The sequence below is a fragment of the Lepidochelys olivacea genome (genome assembly GCF_965140295.1).
Source record: "Lepidochelys olivacea isolate rLepOli2 genome assembly, chromosome: 11".
NCBI lineage: Eukaryota > Metazoa > Chordata > Testudines > Cheloniidae > Lepidochelys > Lepidochelys olivacea.
In genome coordinates, this window is record NC_140421.1 from 32,549,757 (window position 1) to 32,571,071 (window position 21,315).

The 21,315-nt window shown below is 37.6% G+C and overlaps 1 protein-coding gene across 4 annotated transcripts in view; it reads left to right on the forward strand.

Annotated features, from left to right (window-relative positions):
* TANC1 (tetratricopeptide repeat, ankyrin repeat and coiled-coil containing 1) overlaps nt 1-21,315 on the forward strand; it is a 216,512-nt gene that overhangs the window by 100,496 nt on the left and 94,701 nt on the right. For all 4 annotated transcript variants that reach the window (XM_084642572.1, XM_084642575.1, XM_084642573.1 and 1 more), the window contains 3 exons: nt 10,429-10,533; nt 18,705-18,835; nt 19,721-19,910. In XM_084642572.1, the coding sequence (XP_084498698.1) occupies nt 10,429-10,533; nt 18,705-18,835; nt 19,721-19,910 (426 nt within the window). The remainder of the gene's footprint in view (nt 1-10,428; nt 10,534-18,704; nt 18,836-19,720; nt 19,911-21,315) is intronic.

Here is a 21,315-nt window from a genome sequence, read left to right on the forward strand (position 1 = left end):
TTTTGATTGGATGAGTAGATTACTGGCGAAGGTATTGGACTTTACTATAGTGCAGATCACAGTGGTAGATGGGCCATCGTTGATATCTTGGACTTGGCCAGTTCCTCCTGCTGCAGTGACGATAGTGCTCCAGGCTTGAACTAGGGAAAAGCCAATTAATATTTTTAAAGACATTAAACAAATGCAGTTCATCTTTCAGGAGGAGTAAATTTCCTCCTATCACCCCACTACAAGTGTAAAATTAAAGTTTTGTTTAGCAGTAGGTGCTGAAAGTTGTAACTAAGAAGAATAAGAGGACCATTCCATACACTTCAGAGGTGAGATATCTGTTTTAGGCCCCACTCCTCTGTGTATTTTCTCACAAGCTTAACTTTACACATGGGAGCAGTCCCTTTTGGTTGTTTGCAGGACGTTGGGAATATTCATAGATTATATTAATTTTTCTTAAAGGCTGGAAGGGACTGTGATGGTCCTCTAGTCTGATCTCATTCATGACACAGTCCATAGAACCCCCCAGTAATTCCTGCATTAGGCCCATAACTTTTCTTTGAGATATTGCATATCTTTTAGAAAGATATCCAGTCTTGATTTAAAGACTTCAAGTGATGGAGAATACACCTCAGTGGTTTGAGCATTGGCCTGCTAAACCCAAGGTTGCAAGTTCAATCCTTGAGGGGGCCATTTAGGGATCTGGGGCAAAAAATTGAGGATTGGTCCTGCTTTGAGCAGGGGGTTGGACTAGATGACCTCCTGAGGTCTCTTCCAGCCCTAAGATACTATGATTTTAACCTGGAACCTAGACATTCATTTTCACTCCTGCCTCCAGGCCTTCCCTAGGATTTGAACTCAAGATCTTCGGCGTTGTAAGAGAGCACAAGATCTGTACAGATCACTAGACTACCTCTGTTGTTAAATCCAAAGAAATCTTGCTGATTTTGATCTGCTGAGATGCCCCAGCATGTATCTTTTAGTGTCATCGCAACCTCTGGTGGGTTGGAGAAGGGTGGAGGTGTCAGTATTTTTAAGTATCTCAGGCTTTCAAAGTAAGACGCTCTGAAATCTCTTGTAATTGTCCTGTATGCAGCATTAAATAATGCATTCTGGAACATCACAGCTAAGTGGAGCTGGCCAGTGTGGAATTTGGAGAATGTTTGTTAGATGTTAGTGTGCCCAATACTTTTCTTATCATGATTGGTTGCAATATTCAACACGGTACTTGAGTAAACAGAATTTTCATTTTACATTTACAATTTACTTTTGAATGGTTTATCTTTGAGCCACAATTAAACTCTGCTAATGTGTCCCTTTCTAGAGTAATATACTAAAGTTTATTACCGTTTGCTGCTCTTCCCTGTAGTAATTCATTGTATCTGTTGGGGGCTGTAAGCGTTGCTAGTCAGTTTAAAATGGCTAAAGAAAAAAGTTATTTCAGCAATGAGTCCCAACTGCTCTGCAGCTGAAAAGTGAGATCAAGGTGTTAAAATATACTTTGAGGATATTTCAATTCTGAATTGTCACTTGACAGGCTTTTGCTTATTAATCTTGTTCTGATTAGAATATTTTCTCATAGAGCAGAGCAGAAAATCAATCTAATTATAGTGCTATTTGCAGTTGAGAGTTGAATTACTGTCTTCTGAAAGGAAGTGGTTATGTTTCTGAGGAATGCATTTTGAGATGCTTTACATATCACAATTTTTTAAAGTGTCGAAATAGCACCCTCTGGTGGTAAATGGTAACTAAACATTTTATTTTATTTTTTTTATTTATAAAATTTACTCTCATACTCCTTGCGCACAAATGGATTTATTTTTAATTACTAAATTAATTTTCCAATCCATAAACTCCTGGGCCACAGATTAGGCTGTAAATATATTCAACAATCTCCACCCTGAGTGGAAGTCTGAAAGAAGAGAGGGGCTTTAAGCCATACCATGAAAGAGTTCAGGACACTGTGTGCAGTTGTGGAATGACACTCTCCCTCCAGAGCATCCAGTTTGCAGGCCCCAATCACTGAAATCTAGACTTCCCATCTGATCTCAACTGTTGCATCATAGATAGAAAGATGGTCTCTCACTGGGCCAGTAACCAAATGGTAAAGGGTTTGGGTTTCTTTAAGAGCAGTTTCAAAACCTTGAATTACACCTGGAAATCAACAAGAAGTCAACGTAGTCTTCAGGGAATTAGTGTAATATGGTCCCTGATGCTGATGCTGCCATGCAGGTGAGCGGGATCATTCTGCATAAAATGCAGATTGAGTGGCCTTCAATGGCAGCCCCATTTATTACATTACAGTAGTCAAAGCAGAAGGTCACAAAGGCATAAATATCCATATCCAAGAGCAATGATTACATTTGGGTTTTCATATATGGATTAAAAATATAGGTGCCCCCTGAGAACTGAGGAGTAGTTGGGGACCTACAAGCATTCCTAAATTGTGTGCCTCTTTTCCTAAGGGTGGGCAGAGAAGAAGACAGCGCATGCACCACCCTTGCAAACTTTTGTTCTGATCCTAGGCTCATTTGTCATCAGCGTAGCATCTCCCGCCCCAGTAAAAGGAGTCAAGAGACTGGAAAACTTGAAATACAGTCTAAGCTAAATGGAAACAGATTTTACTCTGAAAGAAACTACCGAAATTATCAGTATTGTGTGGCATTTAATCACCCTTCAATAAAATACTCATCAACTTTCATCCAAACATTTCACAGCACATTACAAACATGAATTCAGTCCTGTGAGGGTAGGTGAATAATTATCCCTATTTCACAAATAGGGGAACTGGTGCAGAGAAAGGACAAGGTATGTCAGCAAGGCAATGGCAGAATCTAAGCATGCTGACTGGGTTGTGTTGTGGTTCTTTTGTTCATTTGTTTTGTATTCAGATCACAAGACATTATGGCCTACTTTAAATTTAAAGGGACACTTTCAAGGACTTAGGGTCTACAGGATTTTTTTATATATAACTCAATAGCAGAAATGTTTTCCTTTCTTTAAAAACAAAAGTTTTTTTAAAAATGTAAACATTTCCTTGCAGTGTCCTTAAGTCATACATTGCAGCATTTTAATTGTACCTGAGAACTAAAGAGTGAAACTGAGTAGTGTACTTATTTCCCTTTAAATATTCCTCTCAGTGGCCAGGGTGTGTATGGAGAGGAACAGTAAAAATTGTGAAAGAAAACTCGTAATTAAAACTAAAAAAAAAAAAAAAGCATAAATTAATCTAAAATAGTGGTAATAGTGTAGGTAGAGTTAAAAATCCATTTCCCCTTTTCTTCTGGGAAATATCTTGAGAATTTTTAAAGGAGCAAGTCCCCGTCTGCTTACTCTCCACTCCTCTCCCTCCCCAAGGTTACTCCCACCCTGAAACTCTAGATATTGTAAACTTTATGTCTGTGGGAGAAAGGAAAAACCAGGCTGATATGGAAGACAGCCAGCCTGTCTATCTGTCTATCAATAGTGATCATTTAGAAGATAGGGGAAGAAAAATAACAGAGGAAAAGAGGTGGTAATGGCATGATTTCATTTAGCCTGTTGACTGGATTAACTGATTTGAAATCGCTGAAGAAGGGTCTAGTGTTAAGGCAAGTCATCGGTCCAGTAGATACCCTAGTGAGAAACCAACAGATAAAAAACCATTCATAGTCATATCCTAAAAGGTAGAAGTCATGCAGTTCCTACCAATGCAAGGTAACAGTTTTAAATCTAGGCTGGATGAAACCCTAGAAAAATTCAGAGTAATGGGGTTTCTATCATGTCTCATGGGAGTTATTCCATAGCTTACATTTCCCTTTTCTTGATTTCATGTCATTACTCCTGGGTAAACCCTATATATCCTCTCCATCCATAGGGTCTCTATTCTTCTTGGTCATTTTCACTATATTCTGGCTGCACTTGTACAGGTGGATGGAGTAGTTACAGGCAGTTTGCACTTTTTGTGCATCTGCACGATGGACAGCCAGAATTCTATTGGTTGAACTCAGAGTACAAGATGTATTTGGTAAATCTTGTTAGCAATGGCGCTAGATAAGCCAAATGGACAAGAATGTGGCCGTGGCCTCACCTCCACACCACACACAGTACATGCTAAAGCAGTAGTTAACCTTGACTGTAGGGAACTTCTGTGATGCCACTCCCCCAAAATAAACTTTCGCTGCTTATTGCTCTTGGTTCTGTTATCCTCTAGGACTGACATTTTTCAATTAAAAATTATTAATTTTAATGGGAATTGGACATCCATATCCCTCAGGCAGCTTTGAAAACCTAAGCCCAAGAGTTAATGCTCTTTCTTAATATTCCATTAGTTACTGAGGATAGAAGTTAGACTTATGGAAGAGATTTTGACAGAAGCATCCTTCATTCCTCTTTTTGAAAATGGATTGTAAATTTACAGTAGAAGCCATTAAAAAGATTAACATTTGTCAGCTGTTACGAAGAATTATCACGGAGGTACTACAGCTATCTCCTATTAATCTAGCATCTAGATTAATGCTAGAAAAACTGGTAATCTTAGATGCTGCTGCATGGTAAGTGTTGCCAGATGCAGGGTTGTGAGTTCAATCCTTGAGGGGGCCATTTAGGGATCTGGGGCAAAAATTGGGGATTGGTCCTGCTTTGAGCAGGGGGTTGGACTAGATGACCTCCTGAGGTCCCTTCCAACCCTGAGATTCTATGAAATGTTGACTCTGTAACGGTGAAGTGCTACTTTTTTGCCAAATCTTTGGTAACTCACCAGTTGCCTTTGATTGATTTTTTTAATATCACTTGGTACATAAAGTTCAATTAATTTCCATAATACCCTAGGATGCATGTCATATGATGAGGCTGATCTATACACCTTAAAAGTTTACAAGTATGCTCATTTAATGGGGTCTTTCTTGCTTACTAATTGTTCAAACTTTTTCATATAAAGTTAGATTAATTTATAACAAGTGACTTTGAACACCAAACTTTGGAGTAGTTACTCTTCAGATTAGGGCTGTCAAGCGATTAAAAAAATTAATCGTGATTAATCGTGTGATTAAAAAAAATTCATTGCGATTAATTGCAATACTAAACAATAATAGAATACTATTTATTTAAATATTTTGGATCTTTTCTACATTTTCAAATATATTGATTTTAATTACAACACAAAATACAAAGTGTACAGTGCTCACTTTATATTTATTTTTATTAAATATTTGCACTGTAAAAAAACAAAAGAAATAGTATTTTTCAATTCACCTCATACAAGTACGGTAGTGCAATCTCTTTATCATGAAATTGCAATTTATAAGTGTAGATTGTTTTGTTTTTGAGTCCACTTATGTAACAAAATAATGTAAAACTTTAGAGCCTACAAGTCCACTCAGTCCTACTTCTTGTTCAGCAAATCACTCAGACAAACAAGTTTGCTTACATTTGCAGAAGATAATGCTGCCTGCTTCTTGTTTATAATGTCACCTAAAAGTGAAAAGAGGCATTTGCCTGGCACTGTTATCGTCAGCATTGCAAGATATTTAAATGCCAGATAAGCTAAAGATTCATATGTTCCTTGATGTTTCAACCACGATTGCAGAGGACATGCGTCCGTGCTGATGATGATGGGTTCTGTTCGATAACAATCCAAAGCAGTGTGGACCGACACATGTTCATTTTCATCATCTGAGTCAGATACCATCATTAGAAGTATAGTATTGTAGTTTCTGCATCAGAGTATTCTTCTTTTAAGACTTCTGAAATCATGCTTCACACCTCAGCCCTCTCAGATTTTGGAAGGCACTTCAGATTCTTAAATCTTGGGTTGAGTGCTGTAGCTATCTTTATAAATTTTACATTGGTACCTTCTTTGTGTTTTGTCAAATTTGCAGTGAAAGTGTTCTTAAAACGAACAATATGTGCTAGGTCATCATCCGAGACTGCTATAACATGAAATATATGGCAGAATGCAGCTAAAATAGAGTAGAAGACATACAGTTCTCCCCCAAGGAGTTCAGTCCCAAATTTAATTAATGCATTATATTTTTAACAAGCGTCATCAGCATGGAAGCAAGTCCTCTGGAATGATGGCTGAAGCATGAAGAGGCATATGAATCTTTAGCATTCTTCTATTCCACCATTTCTTTAATCTAGTTTAGATAGATAGGGCTGCTACTTTCCTGATCTGGAGCTAACTTGCATCAGTTGAAACTAAAATATTCAAAGTTTTTCAGCATCTTACATTTCTATGAAAGATGTACAAAAGATTAAAACCTGTTAAAATTCTGGTGCTTGCTGCATCTGCAGACCATCAAAAACTATTCTAAATAGCACTAGAATGGTTCAGGTAATGTTGAAAACCAAGCATCCTCTGAATATTATTTTAGCTTCCATAAATGAAAACTAACCTGTGCCCTTCCTTTTGCACAGCCTGGAGAATATATTCTAAGCAAAACCTTTATGTTCTCATCATTCCCAAAGCATGCTTTATTTGGTTGTTTCAGCAAGATGGGACCTAGTTAGTTAAAGAGTAAAACAGGCTTCAGGGACACACTTATTTGAGTGTTTATATGAAAATGAAATCTGTAATCCTAAAAATGAATAACATGCCTTAAAGCAGTGATACTCAGACTTCAGCATTCAGGAGCCAAATTAGCAATCAACATTACACAAAAGAGCCACAGTAGTGTGAATTCATTGTTTAATTTACTATTCTATCTAATCTAATCTAAAAATATTCTCAGAGTAAAATGACTGACCAAGTATTCTGCAATTGGTTAATAACATAGTAAAAGCATCCTGATTGGTTAATAATTAAATCAATGTTTTTATATCATGTGGTGTGAAGAGCTGCAGGAGGCGCATTAAAGAGCCTCTTGCAGCTCCCCAGCCTCTGTGTGAGTATCGCTGCCTTAGAGCAGTGGTTCTCAACTTGGGGTACCGGTACCCCTGGGAGTACTCAGTGGTCTTCCAGGGTGTACATCAACTCATCTAGATATTTGCCTAATTTTTCAACAGGCTACATAAAAAGCACTGGTGAAGTCAGTACAAACTAAAATTTCATACAATGGCTTGTTTATACTGCTCTGTATACTATACAGTGAGATGTAAGTGTAATATTTATATTCCAGTTGATTTATTTTATAATTATATGGTAACAATGAGAAAGTCAGCAATTTTTCAGTCATAGTGTGCTGTGACACTTTTGTATTTTTATGTCTGATTTTGTAAGCAAGTAGTTTTTAAGTGAGGTGAAACTTGGGGATAAGTAAGACAAATCAAACTCCTGAAAGGGGTGCAGTAGTCTGGAAAGGTTGAGAGCCACTGCCTTCGAGTGTGCAAGCATTCACAGCCTGACATTTGCCTACTTAAACAGCCTCCGGGCAGATATAGACCAAAGCAGACAAGTAGCAGCAAAGACATCAACATGATGTCTTTTCAACTAGCAAGTTCTATATTTTGGGACTGATTCTCCTTTTATTTACTGTAAAACTGTGGGAGAGGAGAATCAGACCCAATGATGCATGCAGACATCTTTTTTGTCTGTCAAGTAAACCTCCTGTGTAAAACCTGTTGTTCATTTGACGCATTACTGACAATACCTTAGTTTCAGCATAAAAAAGCTGACTAGCTGACTAGCCTGAAACCTTTTTGTACTTCTTGTGTGTGTTTAAAGAAAAAAAGTGCAATAACTAAGAGGCAAACCATGTAAGAATATATTGTTCAATGTAACATGAATTTAGAATACAAAAGTGTTATGGACCATTTAGTTTTTAAATCATCCTTAGTTAATTCCATTGTGTTTTATGTGAAATCTGCGTGAGCTGTAGTATGAATCTTATGCACTTCTGTCAAAAGTTCTACAGTTAACATTTATCCAAACTGTTCTTTTGGCTTGCAGAATTCACAAAGATGATCTGTTGGTCAAAAATAAAATGTTTTACAAATGTAAGATAACAGTGTGAGGTTTGGGGCAGGTACGGTTTTTTTGTTTTGTGCAGTGTCTAGTACAATGGAATTCTGATATCCAATTGGGATGCATGTATGCTACCAAAGTAAAATAATAAATGGGGAAGATTGAACATTCGATCCAAAGTATTTGACTCCCTTATGTATGGTGCTTTATAATGTACAAAATTATACAATATATTGTACCCTGAAGGTAGATTGTCCCTAGGCTAGGAGGAAATTCTACTAGTCTGAAAGATAGTGGGCACAGAGGCCGAATTCTGCCAGTCTTACTTATAATGAGTAGTACCATACTCTGAATAGGATACTACTTAATGTGCGAAAAGTGGCAGAATCTGGACCATAATCTCCCCATCTGCAAAGTTTATATGAAGAAAAGAATTGGTATAGATATAAATGATTGTTTGTTTTAAAAAAGTGGAATGTTTGGAATGCAGAGGCTTCTTTATTTGCTTTTATTGTTACTGTGGTCTAATGTAGGTATTTCAAAAATAAGAATAAACAATTATGCAACCATTTCACCTTGGCCAGACTTCCAAGAAAGGAAAAATCTTCGTCAACTTCCATTATGGCAGTATGGGATTGGACAGAATCTGAGACTGTGATTGTCTAACTCCATAACACAACTGGAGGCTAATATCCAGGGAGGAAGGGAAAATGGAACTACTCAGGCAACCAGCTCTATCCGTGTCCTCCCCCAGGTCCAGTAAATTGGACTCCTCTGACTGAAGCAGTGTAGCACCTCATGTCTCAAGCCCATGAAATACACTCTGTCCCTTCCCTCAAATCATCTTTCTGGATTTTAAAAGTGGTTGTATGGATTACCCCAGTTACATGGAGAGTGTACACAGGGAATATGAGAAGAGAATTTTGATTGTTTTTAATATCTCGACTTTGCACTGGTATACGTGCCAATACTGCCCGCCACTCCCCTGCCCCAGAATGTCCTGGGTTTCTGATATGTTTATAAATCTGTGTTTTGTTCAGTTTTTCTCCTTAAGTAAGTGTAATATATTTGCCACCTTAACTAAAGCTTCATAAAATTTTCTGTCTGGGGATATATAAATATAAGGCAGATGCTCACTCCAATCCTGCAACATGTTGTGTTCAGGTACAGTAGTCTGCCTGCCTGTGCTATCTATTGTACTATTAAGACAAGAATTCAATCCTTCAACTTCCTATGTAGTGCATACTGTAGATAATGAAAAGGTGACTTGCATAATCACCACAGGTTATGCTGCTGCCAGAGTCTAGTGAGTTGAGAATGGAGTTCCAATATTAGCTTTGAATTTTGTCCTGTTGCAGGTGTAGGTCAAACTTGTTAAATTTTTGCCACAAAACAAATATATTTTAATAGTTTTAATCTACCTGTCATTCTTAATGAATAGAAAATAGAAGTTAAATCATTCACTGTAAAATTAGTATGCTAAGCATTATAATTACAATAAATGTAAAATACATTAATCTGGAACAATTTTCTTCATAGAAGATCAAATTTATTTTAACTAACAAACTCAGAATAGATATTTTTATAATGGTGTTTTCTGTACAAGTGCACATGAACTGAAAATGTTAAGGGCTAAATAGATAGAGTTAATTTATGTTGGTTTAATATTACTAGTATTCTACTTTTAGTCAACCCTTAGATGGCAGCATTGTTCTCATTGTGTTGATATTTTTCTGACCAGAAACTCTGTTTTCATCTAATGTTTCCTGTAATTGTTAAATCTCATTTAGCAAAGTATACTCTCATTAATAATCTAAGAAAGAAAACATGAAGCTCAAACTAAGAATACTTTAGGTATCAATTTAATTCAAAATTTTTGTTCTGTATTTTTTTTATGATGATAAAAGGTAGTTTAAAATACCAGGTACAAATTAATTTAATTTTTAAGCAAGAGCTGGGAAAGCAGATGTCTTTATAAATGAGAAACAGTTGGTTGACAAGAAGATATTTTTCTCCCTCAATCTCACCTTCCCCTTGCAATCAGACTGTGCAGCATTGATTGGATAAAATACCCAGAAATATAAAGTTGTTGGACTGAAGTATTCTGAGTGTTAGTGTTGCAAGTTGTCTGCTTACTGTAATCTTTGTCTACTAGCTTCAGAGATATTAGAGTTATCTTCATACTGAGCTGGAAAATTTAAGTTCTGAATAGAGGAATGTAACTAGCAGCTGTCTGGGTTGGAATATGTCTAAGTCACCCTCTTTTTACATATACTGGACACTGCTTCAGGAGCGTCACAGCAAGCAAATTGCTTTTGTTTTCCACCAGAGTTTACATTCCAAAAAGTGAGCGTGACTCAAGTTTTTCTTTCCTCAACGGACTGTAAGAGAGGAAGTGCAGCAGTTCACTGACCTTTATTATAGTAGCTCTGTGTGTGTGTGTGTGTAGTAGGTCGTCCTTTAGGTTTATTTAGATCTCTAAGGGTACACACTGTTCATTCTGAAACGTGCTTTCCATCTGGAAAAAATTAGACACACTAAATTTTTTCCCGCTGCAGGTCCGATCAGGAAGCCCAAGTACGTGGAAAGTCCCAGAGTGCCAGGAGATGTGGTTGTTGTACCATCGAGAAAAGTATCAGAGCCAACAGAACCCAATCAAAATGGTAAGAATGTATTTTCAGTGCTCTTTTATTTTATTTAATGGCTAGCTTTTCATTTCAAAGAGAGCTGCGCTATGCAATCATGGGACTTGAGTCTCTCTTGTAAGACTGTTTTGCACAATTAAATGCATTTGTAGTAAGGAGGAAGAGGTTTCCTGAAAGATTGTGATCTTTCTAAAGTCTAAACTCTTGGAGCTATGTACCCTGTGAGGACAAAATTTGACTGTGAGGGTTGTGGGTCACTTCTTATGCTAGAGGCCTGCTTGAATTTTTCTGAATTGGTTTTTAAAAAGTTGATTCAAAGTGTATAGTTTTATATTGAATACAATACTGCTGTTAAAAAGTTCAGTGAAAGCTTGCAAAATAGTAGGGTAATATCAACAGATTTCTGTGTTGGCAAAGCTGGTAACAGATATCCCCCTCAAGTTAATTGGTATTCCTGAAAAGTTTCAAGTTCATAAAATTTGACCAGCACATAACGAAGTGTAGTTTCGATGAATGTCATAGAAGAAAATGACAATCAAGTCAGTATGTAAGTATACATACTGAAATGAGCATTTCATTTTCATGGTTGCATTTTTGATCAATTTACAGCTTTACTGACCTCATTAAGGTCATTGCATATAATCAATCCAGTTACAGTTGATCAAATCTCTTTTTCTTGTGCTTCAATTTAAAAGGCATTCTTAGGTTTGAAAAGGAATTATTTATTTTTAAAATAACGTTACTAATATTTATTATATCTTTATTCAATGAAAATAGGCAGGTCGGTTATAGTTAGTTTTGCTTTGTGGTTCCAGTTCTTCTTCTTCCAATGCTGCAATGATTGAGGTTGTTAAAACTTCAATGAGAGTGGTTAAAACCAAGCCAAAAAAAAAAAATAGTGAAACTTCGGTAGAATATTCTGACCATTTGTGGGTTTTTTGTTGTAAACCTACTTTTTTTTAAAAAAAAATCTTATATTTGGGGACTAAAACTAACATTTTCTTTCTCAACATTAAAAACAAAAACACTTTAAATAATTCACCTTTTAACCTATTTATATTTCCAATTTAAATGCACCAGCAAAATCTGCATTGTTATATTTTACTTATAGTTAAGAATGGAAAAATTGGAGACCTTTTTAATGGGCAGGACATCTCAGTAAATTGGCTTTTGGTTTCAGGTTTTTCTTTTTCTTTTTGATCAACTAATGTGATCAGTCATCAAGCCATCTGATTGATTGACCAGCATATATCCTATTTGGTATAACACAGATAATCTGGGAACACCTTGCCCTTCCTTACCAGCTCTGTTAATAGATGCATAGAATACATTATTCTCCCTCATTTCAAGTGCCACATCTAACAGTGACCCTCCATCTAGCAGAGTAGAGCCACATTCTCTGAGCGTTAGACAGAAACCTTACTCAAGATTAATGCTAAGCTCCCCACCGTCTATGACTGAGCAGTATTTGCTGGGTTGAGGAGTTTAGACTCTCTCTCTTCTGAAGTATAGCAGCAAATTTCACTACCGCTTGACCGCAAGCCTGGAACAAAATACTATTTTTTAAAATAATCATGAATCACAGAAAGCGAAGGAACCAAAAGCTCATTATTAGATGCTCTGTCACTGTTCCAATTGTTCTGGGGAAAAATTAAGGCTCTGAGAGCACTTGCTGTAAGGCCAATGGAAATTTAACAAAAAGGAATCAGTGTAAATGTGGATTAGTTGTGGTCCAACACAATTAAACATTAAATGACAATTGATAATAGCCAATTGTCAAGGTTTTTCCCCCACTCTGAACTCTAGGGTACAGATGTGAGGACCTGCATGAAAACCTCCTAAGCTTACTTTTACCAGCTTAGGTTAAAACTTCCCCAAGGTACAAATTAATTTTATCCTTTGTCCTTGGAATAACCACTGCCACCACCAAACTCTAACTGGGTTTACTGGGAAATGTAGTTTGGACATGTCTTTCCCCCCAAAATCCTCCGAACCCTTGCACCCCACTTCCTGGGAAAGGTTTGGTAAAAATCCTCACCAATTTGCATAGGTGACCACAGACACAAACCCTTGGATCTGAGAACAATGAAAAAGCATTCAGTTTTCTTACAAGAAGACTTTTAATAGAAATAGAAGTAAATAGGAGTAAAGGAATCACCCCTGTAAAATCAGGATGGTAGGTACCTTACAGGGTAATTAGATTCAAAACATAGAGAATCCCTCTAGGCAAAACCTTAAGTTACAAAAAAGACACACAGACAGAAATATTCATTCTATTCAGCACAATTCTTTTCTCAGCCATTTAAAGAAATCATAATCTAACGCATACCTAGCTAGATTACTTACTAAAAGTTCTAAGACTCCATTTCTGTTCTATCCCCGGCAAAGCAGCATACCAACAGACAGAGACCCTTTGTTTCTCTCCCTCCTCCCAGCTTTTGAAAGTATCTTGTCTCCTCATTGGTCATTTTGGTCAGGTGCCAGCGAGGTTACCTTTAGCTTCTTAACCCTTTACAGGTGAGAGGATTTTTCCTCTGGCCAGGAGGGATTTTAAAGGGGTTTACCCTTCCCTTTACATTTATGACACCAATGCATTTTGAAATCTATATAGTATCTTTGAAGTTTCTGTGGGGTTTATCAATTTGGTTTTGTAAGCCAAGTATCTAAATCTGACAAAGGTAGAAATAATTGGAACAGATATAATAATAAATATAGGTTTAACACAAGTGGAAAAGCAGAATGAAGAAGTTGATTAACAAGAGAACCATTTCTTCTTTTTGTTGAAGTGTGGTCCTACTCTGTAAAATGATTTTAAAAGTATTTGGAGGTTACATGTTTCTCTCAGAGAAATGGCTATTCCAACTACCAGAGCTGAAAATTTAATCTGCAGGCTGGCTTCTTTCCTGTCAGTCATCAACACCTATTGCAAAAGTTCTGGAGGCAAAAACCTGCTCTTCTACACCATGGCTTTCAATTCTATTTGAAGAACAAAAAAAATAGCTTTTGACTCACCCTCCCAGGGCTAACTTCTGTTTGTCACTAAAGCAGCGGCAAATATGAGATTGAATACACACAGAGAACAATTCTTTTTAACATAGTCATTTTTCCTAGTAGAACTTTGCTTAAAATAACTGATGGTTAAAGGGATTTTTGCAAACTTAAATTATAGCAACTTATAGACGTTGTATTGAGATTTACTTGTAAATACATTGACATAATGGCCAATTAGTTATGTTCCAGGTTATGAGCTGTCACATGCTGTATTCAATAGAGTTGCTGTCTTGACATATCAAGAGGTAACTTGGAAGATTAATTTGCCACATACTGTTTATACAGGAGTTGTCTCTGACCACCATTAGCTCCACCCCTGGTGGGCAAGGGCAGGGCTCATTCTGCTCCTGTCTCTTCTAAGGGCTTTCACCTAGCTATGACATTTTCACAACCGTATCTTCCAAAGTGGTTAGTGACCAAACCCAGGGAGCATCCCCAGGGCACCTCTCCTTTGTTGGCAGACACTCATTTAAAATTGTTTGTGTGCATTCATGCACGTCCACATCCACCAACTTATGTACATCAATTTACTACTCAGGTACACTTTTATGCCAGCTCTTTTTTGGCTCTTTCGCAGATCTCCCAGCAGAGTTCTTGACCATAAATGCTAAATAGCGCTGCTGTTTTCTGTTCTTGGAGAACAGCAACTGCAGGAGTTTTAAGGCACCTGGATCCCAAAAACCTGCACTGTCCCAAATCTCAGTTGTAATTGCTAAACAGGACCAACAAGGCCACACCACAGCTGAAGTCTTGTACTCAGTTTTATAAACCCAATTCCTATCAGCACCTCATCTGTAATTACAACATGCAAATTAGCAGAATATAACTGTCTTGAGTTCCTTTTGGTGAATGCAAGATCGACTACAAAAAAAAAAACAAAAACAACCAGCACCATCCATGAACTGATTTTGGACAAGACACCTGACATCTTTTGCAAAGACCTGGTTTAATGCCAGCACCAGCTCTGTTTACACAGGTTAATAAATGCAACAAAAACCAAGAAGGATTTCAGAAGAAGCCAAAAGGGAAGGAGAATGGGATGGGATAGTAGTTCTGTCCCCTTACAATCTCCTAGGCAGCAAACATCCCCACCCAGAAACAAAATCCATTTGTATGTATTCACACGGGTGTGAAGTGAAAGAAGAAGAATTTAGGGCTCCTAATGGTTTACAGGCCTCTAGGTGAAGATTCCTGACAGTTTCCTAGACGAACTATTAGCCTGCAATTTACCATTGGAAATCCCAGGTTCGGCTTCTTGGCAACATACACATAAATGTATTTAGGGTATTCTTGATGTTAATCTTGTTGTCCCATAGAAACAATGTATTTCATACAAGACCTCACTGGCCTGAAATCCAATGTGGGGCACAGCCTCAGGGTTCAGCTGGACTGTTTGCTAATTTTATATGACAGGTAGCAACAGTATCAATTCTTTAAGTCCTTTTTTCTGAGATGAGGATCTAGTAAAAGAGATCTGTGCAGTTGTCACCCCAGACTGAATTACAGCAATTCACATCTTTGGGGATCAGCACACTTTTCTTGCCAATTCAAGGCCCTGATCCTGATATCTTTTGTTAGCTATCTAATGGCCAGGACACAACTGCCTGAGCAAGCTCATCTCCATCTGTTGTCCCAAGAAAACAGGAATGATGCAGCTTCAGAATCAAGCACAAAGGTGTGAGAGCTGAAGTTAGAGGGATAAAGGGGGTTTATCTAGAATGATAAGATGAGAGTATTTTGGCTACTTTTAGGGCAAACTGCAAGATTTTCCTTTAAGATAAAGCTCTTACCACAATAAATACAGGGCTTTGTATTAAAAGAAACCAAAATCAAACACTCAGAAAAATACCCCCAAAAGATTTTCGTAAAATCTGGGAAGGGTGAAGAACAGAAGTCCTACCATGGACCCAACAATGCAGATGTAATTTACCTGTGCAGCTTTTAGATATGCCAGAGGTCCTAGGTTCTCTAGAAACTAGATATTCAAAAAAGGGCCCTCGTCCCCCCAGAAAACTTAAAACAAAACTGTTTTTCATGAAAAATGTCAACTTTTTGGTGAATTATCAAAAACCAAAATGTTTTGGCCAAAATTTTTTTGCATTTTGAGCCTTTGGATTTTTTAAAACAAAATATCAAACATTTTTACAGAAAGCAGACGCTTTTCATGAATAAATTTGTGTAACCAACCCCCCAGATTTCTGTTTAAAAACAAACATTTTTTTAATGTAAAATTTTCAACCAGCTCTAACAGAAACTCAAAGATTTCAATTCCTGGCTTCTCTAAGCAGATAAGAAGGCTGTCAGTTGTTGTGGTCATGTGTGGTGAATTATGGGCACATGTTTGTTGGGAAAGGGACAAAAACTGCTCCCCCTTTAAAAAAACAACTACTACTTTTTCTCTCAAATTTAGGGAGGCACCACAAAGTAATAGTGTCTATGAAAAGCAAAATCCTCATCTTCAAAATGGATTTGTTGAGGTTTACGCATTTGAGGGTTGTAATACTGAAAATAGCTTGACAGTGTCCACCTAATGCCTTCTGTTAATTGGCATGGTTAAAGTTCATTTACCTTTTTAATTGAAACTTGGCTTTCCTGTCAGAAATATCATTACTGACTGTATAATATTCAACAGCTATAAATTTGAGAGGAAAGCACTGCTTATACTCCAGCTGCATATAGAATCAAAATGAAATTGAAAAAAAGTCTACATTTTGCATTCAAATCATACTAAGAAACACATACGTGTGGAAATCCAAAGAATAATGTATGATGACAACTCTTGCTGTTATCTTAGTTACAGAAAAATGGTACCCTAATGCTGTTCACCTTACAGATATCCTCTTCCCAATATCATTAGGGGAGAATTAAATACTTTTAAAATACTTAGATAATTCTTCATGAAGCTTCAGATGAACTGAAACAATTACAAGAAATGTATAAATTAGAAACAAACAGGTGTGTAATCAGTTGAAGGATGTTAAACTTGTAAAGTACAGCTGTTGGGGGACTGGATGGTTCAATGCAGCTCAAGACAAACAAAGTAAAATTTAGTTATTGCCTTCTGGGCAAACTGCCGAGCTGTACTTAATGTTGTTGGGTGTTTTGACTTGTGCATCTTTTTGAAGCTGGAAATCAAAACTAATTTTGTGCTTTTTCCCTGCAAATGCCACTGAATGTCAGGTATGTCTAATACTGCAATTTTGAGAAGTGTGTGTACTCTTCTCAAAGAGCACATTGAGGTGCAATTGATAGTGTGAAACTAGAGGAAGATGATGACAAAGTAGGTCTGGTACGAAATAATCCATTTCTTCTTTTTGGTAATGTACAAGGCTCAGAGATGAGGCTTATCTTTATTTCTGGCCTCATTTTGGATACATCAGTCGGTCAGTGCACCAGGACTTTGAAGTGCAGCTCAGCAACTTCTTCCTGTCTCGAGAGATGGCAATATAACACAGTTTAAATTTAAAATAATACATTTTGGCTTCAAAAACTGTCAAATAAACAGGTTTTGTGATTTGTGTTTGCATAAATTGATGTATTTGTGCATTCATGGTGAACGTCTTTGAGCATCTGATCCTCCTCCGTAAGTTTAAGTGCAGAGGGCAGCCTGACTTCTTATAAGAATCCTTTAACTGTCTCCAGATCCTCCCTAGTGTGCTTCACCAGCTAGGAAGAGATCCTTACTCTATTAGTATGTGCAAGTCACTTACTCTTTATCTGTTTTTTCCATCTGTAAACTTGGGTATAATGATGCTTACTTAGAGCCAGCCAAGTACACTGAGAAACTCTGCTAAAGAAGTCTGAGTTTTTACACAGTCCTCCTCTGACAGTATTGTTGGAAGATTGAGGGTGGAGGCCCCGTCCTCTGATTTGATCAAATCTTCTCTCCAAAGAAAGATAAGATATTGCAACATGGAACTGCTGGGACCCTCTGACTGCGCGTAATCCAGAACAAGCAGACTGCCATAATCCAAGCGGTTTAGTTGGTTAGTTCTTTGTCTTCATGATGGAAGAAGCCAGAGAAAATCTTAGCCTCCACCACTGCATGTGTGCCCCTGACCTGGTCTCTGTTTAGAGCTCCTGATTGGATTTGGAACAGGTTACCTTCCGCTAATGCATTTGAACAGTAGCCTGGATCATTAACTCTCTCAATCCTTGATAAATTGAGTTTTTGCACCTAAGTGGTTGGATGCCACAGTTTTTTGAATTGGCAATAGAGAACTATATTGTGTACAATGTTGGTTTGAGGAGGGGAGTTTTTGTAGTTGGCTGGTGACAGTGCTGATAACAGACGAGAAGACATGGGGAGGTGGTTTGAGGATGTGTGATTAGCACATCAGCTAGATATTTTTCCTTATCAACAATGAAATAATTAACAATTTGGACATTTTAAAAATGGCATTTTTAGATTTTGGCATTTACACCCTGTTTAGATGAAAGTTACCTGTATTAGAGCTTATTGCTCCAGTCCATCTGCAAACTTGGGAAGACAAGACTGCACCGATTAAATTAAATTATTTTAAAAGTTTTCTTTGCAGTCATAAGGTCGAGAAACTTATGCACTGAATGCAATAAGAAAGCACAAAAATATGTTGTTTTTGTTGTTATATCTGTAGTTGGGACTGCAAAAGGTTTAATTAGTAACCTCTGTTTTTATACACATAACTTTCCAGAATACTGCTATTAAAAATTACTGGAGTGGAGTCATAGTCTTACATGAACCTTCACAAACACAAGGTTTAACTATACTTGGAAATGATGTTGAATTTTATCCTGTTTACACTAACACAGTGTCAAACACGTTACACAGTAGACATGAACTGGTGTGTTCAAAATGCTCTCAACTAGTTGTGGCTAACACAAGGTTATCGATTACTGAACATATCTGACAAGTTGGATAAAAATGCAAATGAACATAAGAGAAATCTACCTTTTTAAAGCTTATTAGACAAAAAAGTAAGATGTTTGTCTGCTGCACCTATTACATTCAGTTAACTAAAATCTTGCAGATAGAAAAATCAGTGTTGAGATTTGATTGCAGTCTTTTAATTTTTTATTTATTTTTTTACCTCTAGCAACAGTTTCCAGGTATAATACTGTCATTCTTCATCAAAGTTCAATCTTTTATTTTGGTACAGAAGGAAAGCCTAATAAAGAATCAAACTGTTCACCTGCAGCACAAGAACTGATGACAAGATTGGGATTTTTACTGGGAGAAGGGATCCCAACCTCTGGACACATAATTGTAGAAGAAAAAAATGAAACCATGGTATGATAAAAGAAAATACCTTAACTCTCATTCTAACTCTGAGATAAGAACCATTTTCCTAAGAGTTAATTGCAGTCATTTGATATTTAACAAAGCACTTTTGACTGTATTCATAGAAAGGAATGTCATGGAACTTGTAGATGAATCAGAACTGTAGAGACTTTTTAATTGTGAAATGATCTCACCTCCTTCCCCTAAGAATAAAGGGCAGTGAGATTTTTTTTTATAAATAATTGGCTTATACAGTCAATTTTAGAATGATTTGTTAGGGGAAAATGTTAGTAATGGTTAAAATAGCAGATCTTGTGATGGGCACACATTCTCCCCCCAACGCCCCACCCCCTGTTGAGCCTTGTTTCACTTCTGCTTTGTGATGTCTGTGTTTGGAAGCAGTGAGGGGAGAGGAATGCGCGGCTGATGTCCTATCTCTCTGCAAGAATGTCATGGTATTGCCTGGTGGCTATTGGGTGATCTCAGTCTTTATGCTTATCCCAGGCCTCCTAAATCTTATAGCATCAACTTAGGTTTCAATGGTGGTTAAGTGTGAGCAAGACAACGATCCCAGAGTTTAAATGGAGAGAATGAATAAAGCATTTGTTTTCAGCAAAATGTCTAAAAGAAAGGAAATCTGCCTAGCAGCAAATGTTTCCTTGAACAATGTGTTTCTCCTTTATTTCTTCAAAATCATTACTTTTGAAAGGGTATTTCAGGAACATGTCTCTGAATCTGCCAAATCACTGAGAATAAAATGTAGAAATTAAAGTTCTGCACAAAAATGGGTTCTTCAGGTTTTGTCATCCTTCTATTTCATCTCAGTAATTCTAATGTTCAAGAAATGATGTGCTGTCTTCTGTGCAGTAATTGTTTGTTTCATTCATGTTGTAGTGCACAGTAACCAGTCAAGGAGTCAGCCCCTGCTCTACACTAACAAGCAGCACTACGTCACCCAGCACTGATAGTCCCTGCTCAACTCTGAATAGCTGTATTGGCAAAACAGCAGCTAATAAAAGTAGTCCCTGTGGGACCATTAGCAGCCCTAGCTCCACACTGGAAAGCAAGGACAGTGGAATTATAGGTAAGCAACCGAATTCTTAGTAATGTAAAAACTTAATGGATATCTTCTCTTGTTGTTTAGTGTTTATATATAGCTAGAAGGACCAGACCACAAGATGTTCTCCTATCTAATTCTACTTAATAGTTTGAGTATGCTTTCCTGTGCTTGAGAGGATTTAAAAGTGCTGCTCTTTCTCTAACAGCATTGTCGTTTCAGGTGTGCATTTTCACCTTTTCCTGTTCATGTTTCTAATACCCCTTATTTCTTTTTCTTTATCACTCTTGTTGGTTTTCTCTTCAGTTCTTTCTCTGTTTTCTAATAACTGCCTCCACTTCTACCCTTCCCTTGTCTTCTTGGCATGTGCTTCTTCTGCACAGTAGTGTTTTGCCATGGTGATGCCCACAGTTGTTTGAAACCAGTCTGTTAGCTTCCAACCAAAAAGTATTTAGTATTGGTGATACAGGGAAGTGCTGCTGTACTGTTCATGAGCACAGTCAGATCATGCTAATTAAAAACAATGCAGGTTTTTCCAATGTTAATGGGTATGGAAGGAGGATTTAAACAGGGTGACAAGGGACAAGTGAAATTCTGGTGATTCTCCACAAAATCGATAACTTTGGGCAGGAGGGAAAGTAGAGGCCCCACAGTTAGTCACAGCAGGGAAGGAACATCTCTCTAGCGAAAGCTGCCTTCACAGTAAACGTCAAGGATTAATTTCTTTACCATTGCTAGATACCTTAATATTTAAATAAGAATATGTGTCTGAAGAGAAAATTCAAAGCTCTGGGCCTTTGTGTATTCCATCTTCTCTTTCTGTCCTCTGTCCTGAAGAGCTTAGTCTTATTTTTCTGTCTTGTATATAGAGCCCTACCAAATTCATGGTCCATTTTGGTCAATTTCAGGGTCATAGAATTTTAAAAATAGTAAATTTCATGATTTCGGCTATTTAAATCTGAAATTTCACAGTGTTGCAATTGTAGGGGTCCTGACCCAAAAAGGAGTTGTGGGAGAGTCGCAAGGTTATTGTAGGGGGGATTGCACTACTGCTACCCTTACTGCTGCAGGCGGTGGTGCTGCCTTCAGAGCTGGAAAACTGGAGAGCGGAGGCTGCTGGCCAGGAGCCTAGCTCTGAAGGTAGAGCCAGCAGCAGCACAGAAGTAAGGATAGCATGGTATGGTATTGTATTGCCACCCTTACTTGTGTGCTGCTGCCTGCAGAACTAAGCTCTCAGCAGCTTCCATGCTCCAGCTCTGAAGGCAGCGCAGAACTAAGGGTGGCAATACGTCCACCCCCCCACCTCCCAAATAACCATATGACCCCTCCCCATATGACCACCCCATCCCCCGCAACTCCCTTTTGGGTCAGGACTCGCAATTTGAGAAACGCTGGTCTCCCCCATGAAATCGGTATAGAATAGGGTAAAAGC